The 20,619-nt window shown below is 35.4% G+C and overlaps 1 protein-coding gene across 3 annotated transcripts in view; it reads right to left on the reverse strand.

The window, feature by feature from the left end:
* Positions 1–993: 993 nt before the first annotated feature.
* The window catches only part of LOC128999823 (heterogeneous nuclear ribonucleoprotein U-like protein 1), a 33,693-nt gene continuing 14,067 nt past the window's right edge, over positions 994–20,619 (reverse strand). The window contains exons 6-21 of one of the 3 annotated variants that reach the window (XM_054426519.1): positions 20,132–20,274; positions 19,776–19,872; positions 18,801–18,913; positions 17,806–18,063; positions 17,179–17,301; positions 16,497–16,625; positions 11,790–11,958; positions 10,297–10,518; positions 9,780–9,927; positions 9,007–9,150; positions 8,128–8,345; positions 5,899–5,957; positions 5,104–5,299; positions 4,219–4,385; positions 3,266–3,317; positions 1,493–1,630 (exon numbers count right to left, since the gene is read on the reverse strand). In XM_054426519.1, the coding sequence (XP_054282494.1) occupies positions 3,306–3,317; positions 4,219–4,385; positions 5,104–5,299; positions 5,899–5,957; positions 8,128–8,345; positions 9,007–9,150; positions 9,780–9,927; positions 10,297–10,518; positions 11,790–11,958; positions 16,497–16,625; positions 17,179–17,301; positions 17,806–18,063; positions 18,801–18,913; positions 19,776–19,872; positions 20,132–20,274 (2,198 nt within the window). In that variant the 3' untranslated portion in view covers positions 1,493–1,630; positions 3,266–3,305. Of the gene's footprint in view, positions 1,631–3,265; positions 3,318–4,218; positions 4,386–5,103; positions 5,300–5,898; positions 5,958–8,127; positions 8,346–9,006; positions 9,151–9,779; positions 9,928–10,296; positions 10,519–11,789; positions 11,959–16,496; positions 16,626–17,178; positions 17,302–17,805; positions 18,064–18,800; positions 18,914–19,775; positions 19,873–20,131; positions 20,275–20,619 lie in introns of all 3 variants that reach the window. The other 2 variants (XM_054426518.1, XM_054426517.1) reach the window with 2 other exon arrangements.

A 20,619-nucleotide genomic window follows, 5' to 3' on the forward strand; every position in this document is an offset into this window, starting at 1 on the left:
TTTAGCTTAAAAAAGTAGTTTGAAATGATAGGTCACAACACCCCCTTCATGTTTAAAATAATTTATCACATTTCAAAATGGCGGATCCAAGATAGCGGCCGAAAAAAATTCATCAGTCATAACCAAGTGAAAATAGGTCGACAATGACTGGTAGTGTATACTTAACTTTATCTAGCACTATTTTGAGATTATGGTCTTAGTTTGTATATGCACAATGTTAAAATGGGCCAAAAATAAAGTTTTAAAAAGCCCTCATAACTTTAGAATGAATCAAGATTTTTTTTAACGGTTTGTGGCGTTGTAATCAGGGTAAAAATCTAGTTGGAAATAATGGGTCACAACCCCACCTTTACATTTGAAAAAATATTTTGCATCCAATATGGCGGATCCAAGATGGCGGCCGGAAATGACCACCTAGTCAAAATGAAGTACTTGCTAACCAACAATGTTTGGAAGTGGTCTGGGATTGATATTTGAAAAAATGTAGAAAAAAGTTGGGGGGGGGACAATTAAAACTCACCCTGTATATCACTTTGGAAAATTGCTTTTCGGAGTACTGTCTTTTACCAGACTTTTCAAGACTAGTTTTTTCAACAATTAGTGATGTGTTGATACCAAAATTTATAGATATCTAAAAAAATTTTGCTAATGCCCACAAGCTGCTACTTAGTGAGTGATTTAACCCTTCTGTCTTACAATTGTGTTAAGACATTTATACTATTGATATGTTGAACTATTGACAAGAATGCAACAATAAGCGACAACCAATTCAAAGCAATCAATACATGTGATTGCTTACAATTTAAGTTTACAACTGTGTTAACAACCGCTGACTTTTACCCCGAAGAACGAAAAAGATCTAGACCAGCAACACTTGTATAAATACAACTGTTTTTGCTGCGGTATGCCGAAAATTAAATTTTACACGTCATAAACTACAGTAGGATTTTATAAATAATATACACTTTAAGGAAAGATAAAAAACGAACCCCATTGGCATTTTAATCACTTTAATCTGTCATACCTTATTAAAAATTACATGTCTCATTCATAAATCACGATTAAAATTAGTTTCTCATTTAAAACAATTACAATCTTTATTGTACAAAACTTATAAGATAAAAATATAAACAGAATAGCCTTGGATTGGGCACAGGCTAACACAAACACATTGCATAACAGTTTATCACAAAATCATTGTGTAAAATCTAAATTATAAGACTTTCTTATATTAACTTACAGCAAGTTGTTTAGTTAAAAACAAAAATTTTATGCATAAACATTGTAAAAATACACTTTAAATTTACTAATAAACTTCTTCAATTGCACATTCACATCAACATCCAATTCATTCAGGTGAACTGTTATACAATGTCGAATGACCGAGGCTTTAATACTAACATAAATATAGAATCTACAAAGAGAAAGAAGCTTGTTGACAAAGACACTAGTTGTCGGGGTGTCAGGTACATAGTTACTTGGCTGCGGGGGTCTGAGCTGTAACCGCGGCAGGGGTAGCAGTGGTCGCTGCGGGGGTGGCAGCAGCCGTCATCCCAGGAGTCATGGCTGTCCCGTAGTTGTAGCCGTAGTTTTGCCACCCTTGCGGATATGAGTAGGTCCCGTCAGCATTCTGTAACAAACCACAATCATAAAATACTAAGAACATTTGAATATATTTTTTTTTTCTGTTCTGTTATTGTTTAAAGAGTTTTCTACACCTACCCAAAGAATAAACAATGACTAGTCAAGACAACTAATTATTAGTTTAGTAGACTTTGTCAGGGACGCTAATCTGTCACATCCCCAAATATATTTCAGTCACTATCAAGTGAATTTTAAGACAATTCTCTAGAAAAAATTAGGGTTATTGTAATATGTTGAATGAGGAAATACATCTAGTAACAACAAAATATACTATAGGATGTCTCTAGGAAAATACATGTTGGTAACAACAAATTTACTGTCAAATTAGAATGTGAACTTTTCATTCACGACTTTTCTCCCAAACACGTGAGGGAAACAATCATTCATAGCTATCAATATGTTTATTAATTTGACAGATCATATTTAGCTATTTCTTCGATTGATTATATTAATTAGCAATAATTTTTGAGTGTAAATTTAGTGTAAAATAGTTATGATCTTGATTTTAGCTATGAACAGCGCCTCAGTTTGTGGCTAGTTGGTTGTGTGACTGCTTGTAGACTTATTTAAATGGATAGACACGCAAGACTCTTGTACTGGGACCTATGCCATGTTGGATTATTGAGGAAAACTGTGCTAATTTTCACCCGCCTATTTCCAACAATAGCTTCCTCAAATGCAAGGTTCCTCAAAATGTATTGTAATAAATGTGTTTGTCGGGAAGAAACAAGGGTTTCATCCTTTGCTTTGAGTGTGGATGTTGAATTTAATTGTAAAATTAAATCAGGAAGTTAGATCTTGACATAACACATTTTTTTGTATATTTGACATCCATTTCATGAGCAAGTCTGACTCCAGTTAACTGGCGTAGTTTCAATTACACATCAGTCATATTATAACTTAATATTTAAAAAAATAAGTTTGTACTTACAGCTCCTGGGCTTAGGTGGCGCTTCTCCCCTGTAATAATAATTAACATGTCCCTCCATATTTCAACCATTCATGCTCCAGTACCACGCCCAGTTGGCAACACAACACTCATTGGTGTTTTCCTTTTTACATGTTACAGGCATGTAGCAAGTAGATCAAAAATGTTAAAGGAAAAGCAGGCTAGTTCAAGACACTATCCTTTACGTTAGTTGGCAAGACTCATCGGAGCATTCGACTCGGAAAGCCCGAGGTAATAACCAGCTAACTGAGGACTGTCCATTATTTATGTTCTCATCTCGTAGATTAGTATAGGTGTCACACTGTTCCTTACACTTCACAACTTGTAAGATTGCTTGGACAGTCCACCAGATTAAGACTTTGGTTGAATACTCAAGATTTGTTTTATCACCTTAAGTTTGATTAAAAAGGTTAGCCTAACAAAAAACATTAAAGTGCAGATTAAATTTCAGTCCTTGTCTTTTTGTTACACATTTAATTTAACAGTCTGTGTTATCTGTAATGTCAGAGTTTTGGTTCAAGGCCAGCTCCAGGAATCCTTTGTATCTTCATTGTCGTCCATTCATTATTTTAAACTTTTCAGACAGATTTTAGATCGTTTTAGAGTGAGGACCTAGACGTTATTGTATCAGTTTGTTTAATTACTTGTTTAGCAAATTTATTTACTACTTACTGTATGTACAACGGTTACGAGCATCACTGCAGAGGTTTGTTTATTTGGGAACCTGCGAAAATCGGACGGTTAAAATACAGGATTGGGACCGTGTTTAGCCTTTTTAATAGCATGCAAAATGATTTCGTCATGAAGGATTTCTCATTGCTTTTCGTGAAGATTTTTGAGTTCTGGTTTGCAATTTCATATAAACAAATATACATTAACAATTGTATTGAAATCGAACTTCCTTCAGCTCGATTGACATTGAGTGTGCCATAGTTTACATTTGTTTGTGATTTTTCTTCTTCTCTAATTAAATGATGAAGTGTTGTTTTAGAACTTTAAATCCTTCTCTACCTAGCGCAGGATCTCTTTACCCATCCATTTACACTAGTATCATTATTTGAAAACCATGCCTTGGTTAGTTACATTTTGGAAGAAACATCACTTGGCAAATTGTCGGTTAGTATTAAATCACAGAACAATGTTAAGTTACACAATTCAGATCTAAGGCTTAATCGTAGACTGGAGAAAAAGGCCTTTCACATCAGACCTTTTCAAATTCTTTTTGTGATTTGAGACAACTTCCTTAGACATATTTTTTATTATTGCAGTCAAGGTCTTACATTATACCCCACTGTGGCACTTTATCAAAAAAGAGTCACTTGAGTGCTCATCCTAGAAACTATTACAAGATGTTTATCTCAGTCAAAACTTTGAATTTGAATAAGCCAGATCCAAACAAACTAAAGTTGTATGATTCCTCACATTTTTGAATGTTTTTCAAGAATATTTTTAGATAAAGTTAATAAAATTATTGAACATCAGTGTGTGGTTTGACAATATTATTGAAGACATTCATTTATCCCAAATGCGTCCAACATCCAAAACCAGTTAGAAACAATTGCGATGCAGCAGTGCACACATACAAGCACAACTTCACCGTGTTCAGACATTTATGCTTCACTGACCTGCGTCCAGCCCTGTCCGTAGCCGTACTGGCCCCAGTAGCCCTGATAACCAGCTGCTTGGTTGTAACCGGCTGCTTGTTGGGTGTAACCGGTTGTATTGTAACCAGTTGCGGCGGGTGTTGTTGTTGCTCCAGTCGCCGCTACAGCCTGTTGTTGCTGGCCAGTAGCTATAAATACATCAGAAAATTATTCATCAATTTATGTAAGAGATATATAATCTGTCATATTTTAAACATAACAAGTAATTGAACGTGGCTGATAGCAATTATTATTGAATTAAAGTAAAAATAAGTTATTGAGATCCTTTTAAAGGGCAGTACATGCAAATAAGGACTTCTAAGTCAGTACGTATTGGATTTAAGAAGACATAATTTTCATGAACCCTAACATCTTAAACATAATCATCCAAAGATCATCATGTTAATAATTTTGCTGTCTTCACGCAAAACTGAACTCAAAATCTCGGCTAGTATGAAAATAAATTTTGATTTATAGATCCAAATTGTAGGTTGATATCTAAACGAACCTAAAGCCTTGTAAGATACTAGTGATGTGTCGACACAACAATTTATCGATCCTTCATAACAATATCTGAAGAATCAAGTCTATACATCCTGTCTCTCGCAATTGTGACAAAACCCTGATAGTCTCCAGCGATTGCAGTAAAATTCTGATCACCTCCCACTGTTATGGAAACACCATTGTCATCATGGACAATCACAGTAAAAGCAATAAATTTACAACTACCCGATCTTATAGGTATATATGGTATCAGTATTGACTTTTTTACCTTCTCAATACCGAATACAATATATTTGCGATTTTGAGAGAACTGACACCTCCCTATCAGATACCAAATAAAAGTTCAAGTGTTATGTCCCTTGCCTTTGTTACCCCAAGCTTGCTGCCCCCAGCCCTGCTGAGGTGTGGCCTGCTGGTTGTATCCTTGGTTGTAACCTTGGTTGTAGCCCTGGTTGTAGCCTTGGGGGTTGTATCCCTGTTGGCCCCAACCTCCCTGGTAGGTCTGGTTGCCCCATCCACCACCTTGGTTGCCTTGGTTTCCACCTTGGCCGGCTCCACCCTGCAAATCAATTTGATATATAGCTTATCCACTTTGACACATAATTTCATTTTACTTGGACCAAAGTGGTCCATATTTTTGGGAGAACATTTTTCACATTTTAGCACATGTTTATTCTTAGTTTTACCAAATGACGTTCGATCTTTCTAATTTAGTGTATGTAGGAGTATTCATCTCAAGTAGTTGGCTGTTGATTTTTAGTGGTACAGTTGAACCTCAATAACAAGACTCTCATGGGGATTATTAAATAAGACTTGTTATCAAGATCGACTTCTTATCCAGGTTAAAAATAACATGGGATTAGGGGTAAGATAAAAATTCAAGGGGATTAGAAAATGACACTTGTTATAAAGGGTGATGTGTTATCGAGGATCTTGTTACAACAAGGTTACAATGTGTTTATTTATTTTTGTACTAACTTCTGATGGGTTTACTTTTTATTAGTTTTTGGGCAATGGTTTAATACCAGATTTTTATAATACATCTAGGCCTACAGTTAACTCGAATAAAGGTTACAACTCCAGAACTACTTAAATAATAGGTGATGAATTGGAAACAATTTTATTGAATATACCTAAGTGTTCTCTGATTCAACTTACCTTGTTGTCTCTAGGGCCTCTATCCCCTCTGTTACGGTCAAACCCATCTCTGTTTCCACCTGAAAACATTACTCAATTAAGTTTCTTATACAAACACAAAGTAACTAAAACAGGTAAATTAATTGTTTTACAAAGAAGACAAGTTCAGCTAGCTTACCTAAGAAATAGTCTCTAGAGGCTAATGGATACACAATAAATGAACTCAAAACATATAAACTAAAAGCCTATTTTGTCCTGATCGGGGGCGTAAATAACACCCCCAAGGGCTATGAGGTCCAGGGGGTGCTGAGATCCGATTGTCAGCGCCCAACAATCGCGAAAAAATGTGACTTTGTTCCCGTCACTGTGGGATATGGAGATGATATTGTCTTTAAGACCGAAGAATACATTCTTGATTTGGAAGCAATGGTGGAAAAATAAAACGTTTCCAAATCGCGGGAGACAAATATGATGTGTTTAAGCCCAAAGAATATATCATGATTTGGACGCAACTGCACACAAATTTGACATCGTTTCCGTGACCGCAAGAGACGAAGATGATACACAAGACCGAAGAAGATATTCACAATTTTGCCACAACCACGGGAAAGGTGATGTTGTTTCTGAGACCACGGTAGACGAAGATGATGTTCACCGAGGAATACATTCATGATTTTTCCGCAATGGCGGTAAAAGATTATGTTGTTTTTGTGACCACGTGAGACTAAGATGATATCTTTAAGACCAGTGAAGTAAACAACGGCAACTCTATAGTCTGCCCCCGAGATGATGGGCCTTCTCACTCTAAACCTCTTGATTCACTGTAAAATGTACGGTACATTTAACTTCCATGATTAACATTAACTTTTTATTTAAATTTTTTGTAATACAGTAGAGTCCCGCAAACTCGGCGTAATGTGGACTGGAAGGTTGCCGAGTTTGTGAAATGCCGGGTTATCGGGAACTAGAGTTAAAAACAAGAACAATACAATTTTTAAGCTTTTTTAACACCTTTTTAAATTAGATTTATATTTCAAGATATAGTTCAAGTCATCAGATATAGTACAACAAATCCTTAGTACGAGTTGCAAATGATTATACTTGAGCTGGCTTGTGTCCATGTTTAACTCGGACTCAAAAAATCACTAATTTTCTTAGCCAGGTGATGGCCGAGTTATCCAGACTGCCGGGTTATCGAGTGCCGAGTTTGCGGGACTCTACTGTATGTAATGTTTATAATCAAGAGTCTACTGTATTAGCCATGGGAAAATATTATGTTGAATCTAACCTCTGCTATATTAACACGAAATAAGAGTACGAGTAGTATTGATGTTTAAGACCTTTCAGTTGTACATTCTTATCAAATAGCTTATGGACTCTTCCATTTTCCAGGTATGTTAGCTGAACTCTGTTCTTATCAGAATTAAAGTAGTAATTTAGATTTAGGTGCCACTGGATCACTTGTTGAAGCTTTCACCAATGAATATCAAATAATACACAAAATTAGAAACTAGGGATGGACGAGATTGGATTTTTAGTTCGAGACGAGACGAGATTTTTTATTTCTCATAAAATTTCGAGACGAGATCGAGACGGGATTTCCCTTCTTAAAGACAACGGTAAATGCACGTTCGGAATTTTTACCTGATTTTGTAACATTGTTAGATGACTGTTTAAATACAAAAATAATGATAATAGGCAAGAATATTTACAATCTTGTATTAAAAAACATCAGCATAACATTTTTTTATTAATCACGCCTAATTTATTAAAAATGCCTACGATTAGGAAACATAGTGATATCAGTTAGGATAGAGTTCAACTTATCCTAAAATAAAATAAATCATAAAAAAAATATTAATTTTTATAAAATAGTTACTTGTTTTGACTTTTTTTATAGTAATAAAACATTCCTCACACTGCTAACACTTAACAAAACTTCTCAAATGTTATTAAAATAATTAAAGTAATATTTACATTTGAAGAATTAATTAAATAAGAACGCCTTCGCAAAGGAAACGCAACTACAAGACGCTCTTGTATTGCACGGGTATTGCATTGACTTTCTGCAGGCGTTTTGAATTTTTTTATTTTTTTATTCTCGTCTCGATAAAAATCTCGGCCAAAAAGAAGTCTCGTCTCGTGTAACGAGATTTAAAATTTCCCGAAAATTTCCCGAAATTTCGAGACTTGACCATCCCTATTAGAAACCAAAATTCTGTACATTAGATGTCCTTGCGCCTTGCATACCTCCACGTCTATCGTTGAAGCCGCCTCTGCTCCTGTCAAAGCCGCCGCGTCCTCCCTTGTTGTCTCTGTCAAAGCCTCCTCCTCTGCCCCCTCGTCCACCTCTCCCTCCACGGTTGTCTCTGAAGCCTTCGTCTCTGTTGAAACCACCACCTCGGTAGTCGTCCCTTTCATAGCCTCCGTCTCGGAAACCTCCCCCTCTGTTGTTGTAGTCATTGTCCCTGGAACATCATTACCAACCGTTAGCCAAAGGGTTGTCTACATCATTCAACAGTAAATGTTAAATGTTAATTGTGAAATAAGTTTTGAGTGTAAAATATATATGAGTAGGCCTAATTAGGCGTGACCTACATTGGAAGCAGATTTTTGTCTGACTGCAGCCAGCCTCACGGTTTTCACTCACAAACAGCACAAAGCATTTGTGTTGTTATTAAAATTAACTTATTGTTATTAAACTTTTGGTTAGCCTAATTAAATTTGTTTATAATGTTGTGTTTTTTTAGGATTGTCAAAAACTTTTAAAATACTCATGTAGGGCTGGCTAGTTAAAATGTATGCTACGGATCAATTTTACAGCTACAAACAATAATTTCAAATACTCTACATTCACAACAGTTTTATCACAACACTGTAGTAAAATACATTTGTTAACCTTATAATTTTATATAGTTAAAGTAAAGATCAAATATACAACAGTTATTCAGATAAAATTTAAGTATCACACTCTTAAATCACTTGTAGATATGGATGATAAAATTTGTTCTTCAGATGCATATTTTTTTCAAAAGGCTGTTTCATAAAATAAGTTTGCAAATAAACACACACAAAAAAATTAATTTGCCGCTGGGATAAAACAAACTCTTACGAGTCAGAACCAGTTACCTGAAGTTACCGCCACCGCGAGGTCCACCTCTCTGGTTACGGTCATAAGGTCTATCCCTGTCCCCTCCTCTCTGGTTCCTCCATGGACCACCACCGGGAGGACGGGAGTCCGCGTCTCTGTCAAATCCACCACTAGACGGACTTCTGTAGAGACATAACATCATGTAAGTAAGCAATTTCTCAGCAAAATTGTAAAAAGTTAAAATAAGTAAAAGATTTACAGTTACCAACTACTGGGAATTGAATACAGTCAAACCCTCAGGTTTAATCTAGAGCTTGACTAAGTTCTGTTAGCATTCAAAAACTGATCAGTAATATTTTATATCATTTGAATATCAACAAGAAATAAAAATCTATATTACTCAAGACACTACTAGATAGAATGTTTTTATTAAATAGACTATTTTGTACTTCAGAGCCTTACATAAACCTTTCAAAGTAGCTCGATTGAGGATTTTTCCTCGATACCATGGATTGAATGAAACCCACTTGTGAACTAAACTTGGGAGACGGATTAAGACAACCCACCCAATAAAACCGTTCTGGGCAGATAACAGCACACACAAAATTTACAAATGCATCAACTGATAATAATTTCAATATTTTTCTCACAATATAGGAGTTAAAGTAGTAAATAGGACTTTTGTTAATGTACTTTACAAAAAAGAACATTAACAAAATACTTTTGCTTGGGTTTTTTGACTATTAATACAACAACTTCTGTATCCAATAGTCAATGGTTTTATATTAAGATTGAGAAAGTTTCAACTGACCTGTCTCTCCAGTTTCCTCGAGGAGGGCCACGGTCAGGGCCACCACCACGTGGACCCCATCCTCCACGACCTCCACGATCCATACTTCCACTTCTGAACCCTCCACGACCACCAGGTCCACGGTCCTTCCTGTCCATGCCAAACCCACCTGCAACCACACACCACAGCAAGTGAACATCAGCCAAACAACAGTTAATACCAACAATGGTACAAGTTATGCAGCCTTTATAAATACAGCTTACCCTTTAGAACATTACCTATCGCAAAGATACTCGGTTTGATGTCAAAATTAAACATTGCAAGAGGAGTATCCGCAGTATTCTCAGGATTAGCCAGCTTTAAAACCTACTTGATTAAATTACAATAAACCTAACTACTCTGAGCAACTTCTAGGTAGGTATAACGTGAAACAATTGTTAGTGGCAGTCATTGAGTAAATACAATTTTTTTTAGCTGTGAACACTTTACTTGAGAATTTGAAATTTGAATCATCATAGGCTGAATCAAGAGTGAATACCTCCTCGTCCGCCACGGAAACCTCCGCCTCCTCGGAATGGAGGTCTATCGTTAGGTCTGAACTTCTTGCCCCCTTGTCCGCTGAAGGGAGCTTGCTGTCCAAACCCTGCGGCCCGACCCTCCTTGTTGTACTGTTCCACCAGTGGCTGGGACTCCTCACGGTTTAGCTCTATGAAGCGCACCTCGTCAAAGTGTTCCCCTTCCTCAGGCAGCCGAAAGTTGGCTAAACACAATGTTTATAATGTAACAATGTTTATAGCGATATACACACTGCAGCAAGCATAGAGATACTTTCATGATCGGTGATAGCAGATGTGAATTTAGAGTTACACAACAATTAAACTACAAATGATTTCCTCTCAATTTAAGACTCAGTTTTCAAACCAACAAACTAATTGTATAATACTACATATTGGTTATATTTAATTTAAAAAAATATCATCAAAGTATCTCTACGCCTTGCTCAGCAAACCATAGAAAATGTTTGAGGTCTTTTATTTTAAAAGAGTAAACATTCAGTGAGACTTGTAAGTTACTTTTACTACAATCTATTTGTTGGTGATTCTATTACTGTATTATTTAACCTGATAAATTGTTCAATTATAATCCAACCTGCGTAGTTTACACTTACAAACAACCTCTTCTTTACAAATTTTCTTATGGTGAAGTGGAAAACAAAAGGAATACAGTACGTCAAAGGACTTAATTCTTCTAACTCTTGTCATACCCAACCGCTAAAGCTCCTAGTATCATCATACAGTAAATTAAATTAACAGATAAATGAAGGTGGTAGCGAACCAAAATGGTAAAGAAATATGTAGGCTAATAAATCCATAGAACTTTATCATTGACAATTGAATCAAATTAAAAACGTCAATGTCAATTATTGTACTGCACTGCATATTCAAGCGTTAAATCTATAAAAGTGTGAACCAAAATATTATAACTTGCCTATTTGAAACTTTTATCTAACAAAATTGTCTGTTGAAATGACTAACTCAACTAAAATGTATTAGCCTAGCATCTTATGTTAGTAAAAGCAATAAATAGTAATGATTATTAACCAAAATAGTAATAACTCACCAAATTTGTTAAAGATTGATAATAATATTACTTAAATTTAAAATAGCATTAATTTACAGTAATATGAATCACAAACGAAAATGATTAGTTATTAGAGTTACTTGTACTTAAAGATTCTTTGTCTCACTGAACATTGACTTACAATTAAAACTCAAGACCGCAAACGACATTAATGGTGTATTATACAAGAAGTGTACAATGAAAACAAGTTCAAAGAAAATCAAACAAAAAAAAGAAGAATTCTTTTTTTTACTAGTTTAGACCCTTCTTTACAAAAACTTTAACCCCTATTACATATTAAGCAGATAAAATAATTAAAAACCCACCAATAAACAAAATTTTTAAAATTTACTACACAACATAAATAATAAACACATAGAAGTAACCATGCAAGGACTGATAGTACGCTACCTTTCATCTCCAAAACCGCCGAGTCCGGAATGTCTTTTCCTTCCTCCGCTTCACGTTTTGCACACCTGCGTTGAAACTCTTCATCGTTGGGCACTATAACGATCGCCCGTCGAATGAAGCCCCCAAAGTTGCGCATTTTGCGTTTTTGAGCGCTCGGGTAAACATTCGTCTGTGTATCATGTATAATCATAGTTGATTTTTCAAACATTTGTGTCCGGCCTCTGACGTGAGCTTAGTTTCGACTGAGCTCACCAGAGGCCTCGACCACTCACCTTCTTGCCTTCTGTAACCATCAAAGTTATACAACATCATAATACACAACATCCCCTTCATACTTGAACCATCTAGGAACAAGTCTACACACATCATATCATTAAGTAATCTCTTCTTTCGACAAAACTTAAACCTAATTTCAGATGAGTGGTTTCATGATTGACGGGTCTATTGTCCAATACATCTTCAGTGGATGCCATGTTTTGATTTATGCCTTATTTTCTAAATTACTTCTTAAACTTCACTATCACCTACAAAGGCTGGCATGAGCAAATTCTTGCTGCCAAGAACCTTTTTAGCTTTAACTTTCTACTACTTACCAAACCATCTCCGAGCCGATATTACCAATTCCTACTCATAAATAGCAGAACTAATCCGACAAAATCTTGGAATTTTTAAAATTCACATTCTGGTCCTTCCTTTTTCATTCCAGTGTTTGGACAGCAATACAGTTTCCCAGTATTCTTGTGGAATAGATATTGCTGTATGCCGTGAATCCAACTTTTCTATTTTTGTATGTCATAACTATGGTTTGGCCCATTCTCCTCTTAACTTAAGTAATTATTCTAGGCAAATTAAAAACTATTTGGTACGTTCTTGTTATGTTCCGCATAGTACGTCGAACGCTTGAAAATATTTTTCTAAAGTTTTATATTTCGGGCCAACAGATGAAGTTGAATACAAAAATGTCGTTGGTTGTACTTTATTCTACTTTTCATTAATTTAATTTTACTCTTAAGGCTAGTCTAGAAGCTTATTTAAATTATGATATCACGGTTCAGAGAGCCAAAGACGAGTGATATTTATACTAGTCTGTTTTTAAACCATCCGATCCAATATCGGTTTTAAAAAGTCTATCTTAATAACGTAGGTATTGTTGTGTAAAGTTATCTTTGTGAATTATATTGTAATAAGCCTGTTGAAAACAGACAGAATGGTGGATTGTCAAGGTCTATACTCTATCAGGGATATGTGGTTTAGAGAACAGTCCAGAACAGACTCAATCTTACTGTTAGTTTAGTAGAACCACTTTCTTGTGCCTTTCTCATTCTTAATCATCAAAGTTATTTCCAACTGTAATTTCCTCTCTCTTTCCATTCTACCTTTAAACAGAATGTGATAGTATAAATTACAATAGAACCGTCCTGTCATATTTCATTCAATGCTAATTAAGTGGGAAAACTCTTTGCTACAGGATAGATATCCATAGCATGCCCTTCTTTTCCATTTAAATGTTTTCCAAGGAGTAAATGTACCCTAAACTCCATTCCATCAAAGTCATGGCATCCACTGAAATTGTATTACTACGGACAAACACCTACCTTAGCTTACAGCGAGTCCATGAGCTCCTTAAAGTATTTACCTTGTCATCGTGAAAATCCATGTACCTGAAAACTCAGGCTCTATAAACTTACCTTGATCGTTCGCTGTGCTCGGATTGGGCCTGAAAATGGCAACTCACCTCGTCATCCTGTGTATTACATATTAAAAAACAAATGGGATGGTATTGGAGATATTCATGGGCATTATGGTAAAATTCTATGGATAAAAACTACATGTTTAACCATGCGAGAAGTTACTGAACAAAAACTTTTCTTTTTTTTTCCAAACGCTTCAAAATTTTTTTCATGAATTTAACAAAGGCACACCAAACTAAGGAACAATAATAAAAAAAATCCATCATATAAAAAAAATCCAGGAATATTGGGTCCAAAATATATTTAGACAAATTTTAACAATCCAGATAAAGACATAAGGCCAGTGACTAGTCTTAACTTCTAACACACCATAATGCCCATGACTGTAGTACAATTAAACAACAACAAAACTTGTGTACAGTCAACAGCGGCTTGTCACACCAAATACTTAACAACTTCAAATGGAATAAGCAAAATATTTACACCTGACAGAGATTAAACCATAGACAAATAGAATAAATATAGACTGTCAAAGGAAGTTTCCGGCGCCCACCACTAGGTTTGCCGTGTAGTTATGACGCACACCGCTGCAGTCGAGGAGCGCAGGAGCCGTATGCGACCAGCAGACGCTGCAGCGGTGTGCGCTGTAACTACACGTCAAACCTAGTGGTGGGCGCCAGAACTTATGCTAACCGCAGCACAGCTGACGGTCTATATTTATTCTATTTGTCTATGATTAAACTGACTACTATTAATGTCCTGGGAGAGAAATTGTTTGTCACTAATAGGCTATTATTGTAAAATCAAACTTAGCTAGACCTGGATAAAAGACTAAACATGCAAAGAACAAAACCCATGTGAATATCCATAAGAGATAGTAAAATCGTAGTTTTTAATTGGTTAAAATCCTATTTCATAACCAATATCTGACTCGTGTTTGATTTATAACACTAAGTGATTTTGTTCTTGGCTTTACTTAATCTAACAATTCATGCAAAACCCCTAATACATTTTATTGTCCTTGTGAAATTTAAAACTACCCCTACTTATATGACTGCTACTTAACTTATATTTTCACACTGGTGAATGTATTTAAGTTTTATATTCATTGGAAGAGGTAAATAAACGAGGAGTAAAAAAATATGATTTGTTAAGAGCTTTGGTCACTAGGGTTGGAAAAATATAGGTAGTATTCCAACTTTTTGGGATTCAACGGAATTGAGTTATTTCTTCATGTTCTTGACAGTACACTATGCCTAAAACACCCTTCAAACCACATTGTAACTTTCCACCAATTGGTACAAATGGTAAGTACATTGGTACATTACATTGTGTTCATTATGTGTGTTACATTATGTTGGCAAATACATGATTAACATTATATTGATAACTGAATTCCCTAATTTTATTGATGTGTTTTAAACCAAAAGTTGTCTTCAACACTACTGCCTCTTTTTTACGAGTAACAAAGCAAACCTTAGTTTTGTCTCCCGCAGATGTGTTAACATTACTTTCGTTTCCCTGGAATACGGAAACGTTGTCAACGTAACCCGGGATTGTGACAAAAGCATGAATTTTTCTCCCATCCAAACTTTGCAGAGGCCTTTGGCGATCGTGATGGTAAGAGCTTGATTTTCCAACTTTGTGCTCAATCTCTCGAGCATATAGGCCAAGCTTGGCTTGGCTCGGAGATCGAGCCACTAGTATATTTCTAATTTGAGGTAAACAGGTATTTCATTGGATTCATTTTGCCTTGGAAACAAGTAATAAACCCTATTAAAATGTACAATTTACGCACGGGTCATTTACGCACGGGTCCCATCAACTAACTAAATTTTTCATATGACTATGAAATTTCATATGAGATAAACACCTTTTAAGTTTAAATTGGGCCTAACATGGCTGAAGACTTAGTTTGAGTTCTAAGCAATTGCTATCGCTAGAAACAGTAAAGTTGTTCCATTGTTGGTTGCCATAACTTCCTATTCAAACACTGTTAGCCACCCTACCATTGACCATTTCTCCGTCTATTTTGGCTTGATTCGAGTTAGCTTTCATGATTTACTACATACCGAAAAAAGGAAGATAGGCATTATATCAAAATAAAATACAAGAAGCCAGCAAAGATGGAGAATTCCATCCTTGAGGGGTCTGCACTACAATAACAATCATTTTTTTACCAGCTATTCTTAAGATACCACAAGATTAGATATAACAAAGATATAACTCAAAATTGTATACTTTTGGTTGTCTTTAAATAACCTATGTTGTTAAATTGGTATTTTTACTAACTCAATGAATTACACCCTAAACCTGATTTTGATTTATACTACTATTTCAGCATGTGACAATGTTCATTTACTAAGGTAGGCCAAACAAATTTTATCCTGTTGGGATTGCAACAACTGTTTACAAGTCCTATGTGATCCTACATGGATCCTACATATTCAGCAACAAGATGTATTATCATCGGATTGTTTGAAAGCGGTCTAGTGTGTCAAGACAATTAACTTATCATAATATTAAAGGAGGCATTAATACTTATCAACAGTACTAGAGATTGTATATGAGTCCACTAAAATTTTTAGTCAAGAGTCTGGCTAAAACACTATAGATAAATAGGTTCATTGAAACTCTCACGTGAAGGCCATCCTGGTTAAGATGTATAGTTTCACACTTTTTATCACAGAAATTCATGTACCGGTACCTTTTGTGATGTAACAATAATGGCTGATTGAAATTATTACTAACATAGAAAGCTTAAAACTATCACAAAACTAATACATATCCTATAAGGTCCCTCATGAAGGTTACTACGCTAATATTAAATTAAATTATTTTACGGCATACTGATTTAATCATTATCCATCGTGACCCTCAAATGGCTTAAAATGATTGAGTAAAATTCTGCAAGGAGAATACATCCTAAATGTCATGTCTCTTAGTTTCTAAGGTAGTGTGACAAGCCTAGCCGAGACAGCACACAAGTGGTGTGGAGGTAAGCTAGTCAATGTACCTGGTCTAGGATGTAGTTTCTGCGGCGACGAGCAGCCAGCTCCAGCAGCTTGTTGAGACACTTGGTGCATTTGTCAATGAGCACGTCCCACCGGCCGTGGTAGTTGCGCTTCCGCGGCAAACCTTGGATCTACAAATTAATGAATAATAGTGAATATTCTACAAAATATTGTTACATTTGAATCAGTTTTAAACCTACAATTGCCATCCAAAATTGTCTCTCTCACAAAATAACAGTACTATGATTATCAGTATGATGATTTACGACCACAGCAACATACATAATCAATCATCTAATATCATCGTGACAACACTCATGATTGGTTTACCATGATCGCAGTGACATCCTAGATAATTTCTTACGATCATGGCTACTTCTGCGAGCACGATAATATCGAGATCATTTCCCACCATTGTGATTTTCTTGACACAACGGGAAAAAGAAAAATGGTGATTGGTGGTGGATTTTATTGGCGATTATTTAACATCTAAAATGTCCCAGTCTCATGTCAATTTGAATACAATTCACAGCTTTCCCGATTTCCAGGATGTTCCCAGAAAATATATTTCTTGGGATCAGGAAACAAAATAAAGAAAGATAGCAAAGTTTATTTTTATAAGTTTACAATAGGCCTATAAAATGTTACTAAATTCAATGTCAGCAGCAGTTTGACAGAGCTTACCTTCATTTTGTCAATGAGGTTGTTGGTACCCAAAATATTGTAGAACTTGTCACGGTTTTCTTTTACAAAGGCGTTGGCCCAAGTGGTTTTACCACACCCAGGGAGTCCGCACATCATCAGCATCTGCAAGTCCAAGCACATAAAAAAATGAATTTTTAATATTTATACAACCCCTTTATTTATCTTGATAAGGGCTCAATTAATTGTGAATAAATGCATACTTTGAAACTTATTGCTAACATTGCATTCCAATAAAAATTGCAACCAAAAGAAAACTTGTGGTAAAAACTATTTTAAAAACTACTGATAAAACATTCCCAAAACATAATTTATTCTGTAGAAGGTGATACGTATGCCAATCCCATGCTATGTTAAATACAGCCTCCTAGCTGACTTCAATGAGGCCCCAAAATCAAAGGAAAATGAAAATTTAACTCTAAGTACAACCCACAATTTAGACCCTTAAAATGTATTTAAAGAAAATATATTTAAATATTTTTGAAAAACCATTCCCTAAACTAATGTGCCTACTTTAAATGCAATAATAAAATCATTATATTTTCAACTAAAATTATTTATAATTCTAATACTAGTATCCACCTTGCCAATTTTTGAGTAGGTACTTGCCTCACAATCCTCACGACGCTCAGGCCGGCGTGGTCCAGCCACTCGCTGCTCCACAGGGACGTTCGCTGCCCACACGTACTCTGGCTCTGCGGGAAACTGGATCTCACTGAGGCCAAAGTTGACCCGGAACTTGATGTTCTTGGACAAAACGTGCGGAAACAGCGGCTGGTTGTCTAAATCTGACGAAGGGATGTCAAAAGCGTCTCCAAGAAATTGGCCGTTCACTGCATACGACATCTTTACACGCTCACCATAGTCCTGTGAAAGAAAATCATCCATTGTTGATTTTAGAAATTTATTTTCATTAAAATATCATCACTAGTTTGTATGATAGTCAATGAGACTCTTTTTGTGATTCAATTATGGAAATAGGTAAAGAATAAAGAAAAAGAATTAATTTATTTGCTCAAAAACAAGGATTTACCGTTACAAAAAATAGATGGCCTACATCTAGACATACAGTTCTAAACATAAGAGTTCAGTCTTATCAGTACGTTACTAAATTTGTCGTTTCTGCTGTTACCTAGCATAACATAAATTAATATAGGAATACTTTCAAATTTCAACATAATTATTTGACAGTACAGTACAGTTATCACTATTTGTAAGTAATGAACACAAAATATCTAAAACGATACTACAATTTAACAAGAATTGAGTGATCTAACAGAGAAAGAGTCAATGCAAACTGATTTGGAAAAGAACAATTCTTCAGTTAACCTGAATAAATGTAAAACTGCTTGTAATTCTAGATAAGATAAAAGGCATATTTAGTTGAAGAATTAACACATAATGGCATCAAAAGGCAGAAGCCTACTACCATGAATTTAGTAACTATGGTATTAAATGTAGATTAAGTTAGTAAAAGAGGCCTACCCATATCGACCAGTAATTTGCGTTTTTTTTTGCAATATGCCTACAAGTTTACTGTGAGTTACACCGCATCATGCATTTCTCAAAATGAGATGTTTTAGAAGAAAGTTAATTTATATTACCAAGTAGGCAGTCACCACATCCCCAACAACAAAGGTGGTTCCATAGTTGGTGAACTTGCAGTTAGTGGAGATCTTTCCTGTTCCTCCGTATCCGAAGGACTTGGGTTCTTCTCCTGAAAATAAAAAAAGCAGGGATTTATCCAACTGAAACTCATCTTGATAAATTTACTCAGTTACTCTGATAACATCACAGTCAGTTAGCAAATTTCAAGTGTCTAAAGTAAAATATCATTTTACACAAACAAGTTATCAAATTCAAATTCAAATCATCTTTATTTGTAAGTAGCATATATGTCATAAATAAATAGTGTCAAAACATAAATAGTGTCTAAAAGGTGTCAAAGGTGGTAGTTTGTTAAAATATCTAGGAAATAAAAAAGTAAACACCCTTTTGAGGCTATTTACTATTTAGCCTACGGAGGTCTTTTACCTAGGATATTATGTGACATAAGTGGACACACATAATCTAGAACTTTTAAGACTTCAGTTCATCGCTTTATTTGATAACTGAACACAAATTATTTAACAAAAATGTTACTATGAGTATGAATATATTGAGTATATCGGTTAAATGGAGCCTTAAGGTAAAATAAACAGATGAGACTGTTTTTAAATCTATGCCTTACCTTGCCCAATTGAGAGAAAATTGGCAGGTAACATTTAACAGATGCCATATTTGCAGGATTTTACTGTAGTACTTGACCCCTTTAAAATAATTAGTCCTGAATGGCTGTGGTTTTGTTGCAAAGTTTTACAGCCTCATAAAGAGCCTCATAAATAAATGATGTGTTAATGGGAGCAGAAGAGGGGATAATAAGCATTAAGACTTATAAGACCTATAAGAAGACTAAGAGGGGATAAGCAAAAAAAAAAGAGTTAAAAAACTACTATTACTTTTAAACGGAAACCATGCAGTGATGTTAAAGGCAATATCAAAAAATGTAAAAAAAATACATAATCCATCATGATTTTTACCTAGCATCATGTCGGTGTCAACTGTGGACCACCCCACTCTCAACACATGAGGACTGGGCTCGTCTTCCAGATGGTCTACATCGTGGTTCTCTAGCAACTGAAACACAAGACAAAACCACTTATTTACTTTCAACAACAGAATCATGCCACAATAAATACTACACATTTATACATTATTATGTCACTAACAATTTTACTGGCTTACTTAATTTTTTTTTTCTTTTTGTAACATCAAGAGAGCCTTATTAAAATTTTAAAATCCTCCAATTTGTCACACATAATAATTAAGTAGGACTAAATTGTATTAAAGCCAGAAATATGTAAAAATCATCTGTAAAGAATGAAAACAAACCTACCTTAACCTCGTAGCAGACTTTTCCCTGATTGAACCCAAAAGTAGCTCGACAACCAGCCCAGATGTAACCGAACCCTTGGACACTCATTGGAGCTGCTTCTAGGAAGTCTTCTTTGTTGATTTCCAGGTTCAAGTCTGAATCATCTATGAACAAAGAACACAAGATATGAACACCCACAATCAAACATTTAGGAATTGATGTGTTCAATATTTCTTTCAATGTGGTAGCCCATGACTTCATGGAACTCGGGCCAATGGAGCAGTAGACACAGCAGCGGTGGCTAGGGTGTGTTGTTAGCCTAGTGGGAAGTGTAGTGTCGCAGACTACGGTGCGGGAGGGACAGGTTCGAGTGGCACATCCACAAAACTTTTAAGGATTTGGACTGCTTTCCCATAAAGTGTTTGAATTGACTTAATTAAAAAATGCCACTGGCTGAGACACAAGACAAAAAATGTTGTGTGCTGGCAACAGTGCCCAATTGGACACAA

The sequence above is a fragment of the Macrosteles quadrilineatus genome, unplaced genomic scaffold (genome assembly GCF_028750875.1).
Source record: "Macrosteles quadrilineatus isolate MER2022 unplaced genomic scaffold, UCM_ALF_1.0 Scaffold_8__2_contigs__length_117827958, whole genome shotgun sequence".
Taxonomy (NCBI): Eukaryota; Metazoa; Arthropoda; class Insecta; order Hemiptera; family Cicadellidae; genus Macrosteles; species Macrosteles quadrilineatus.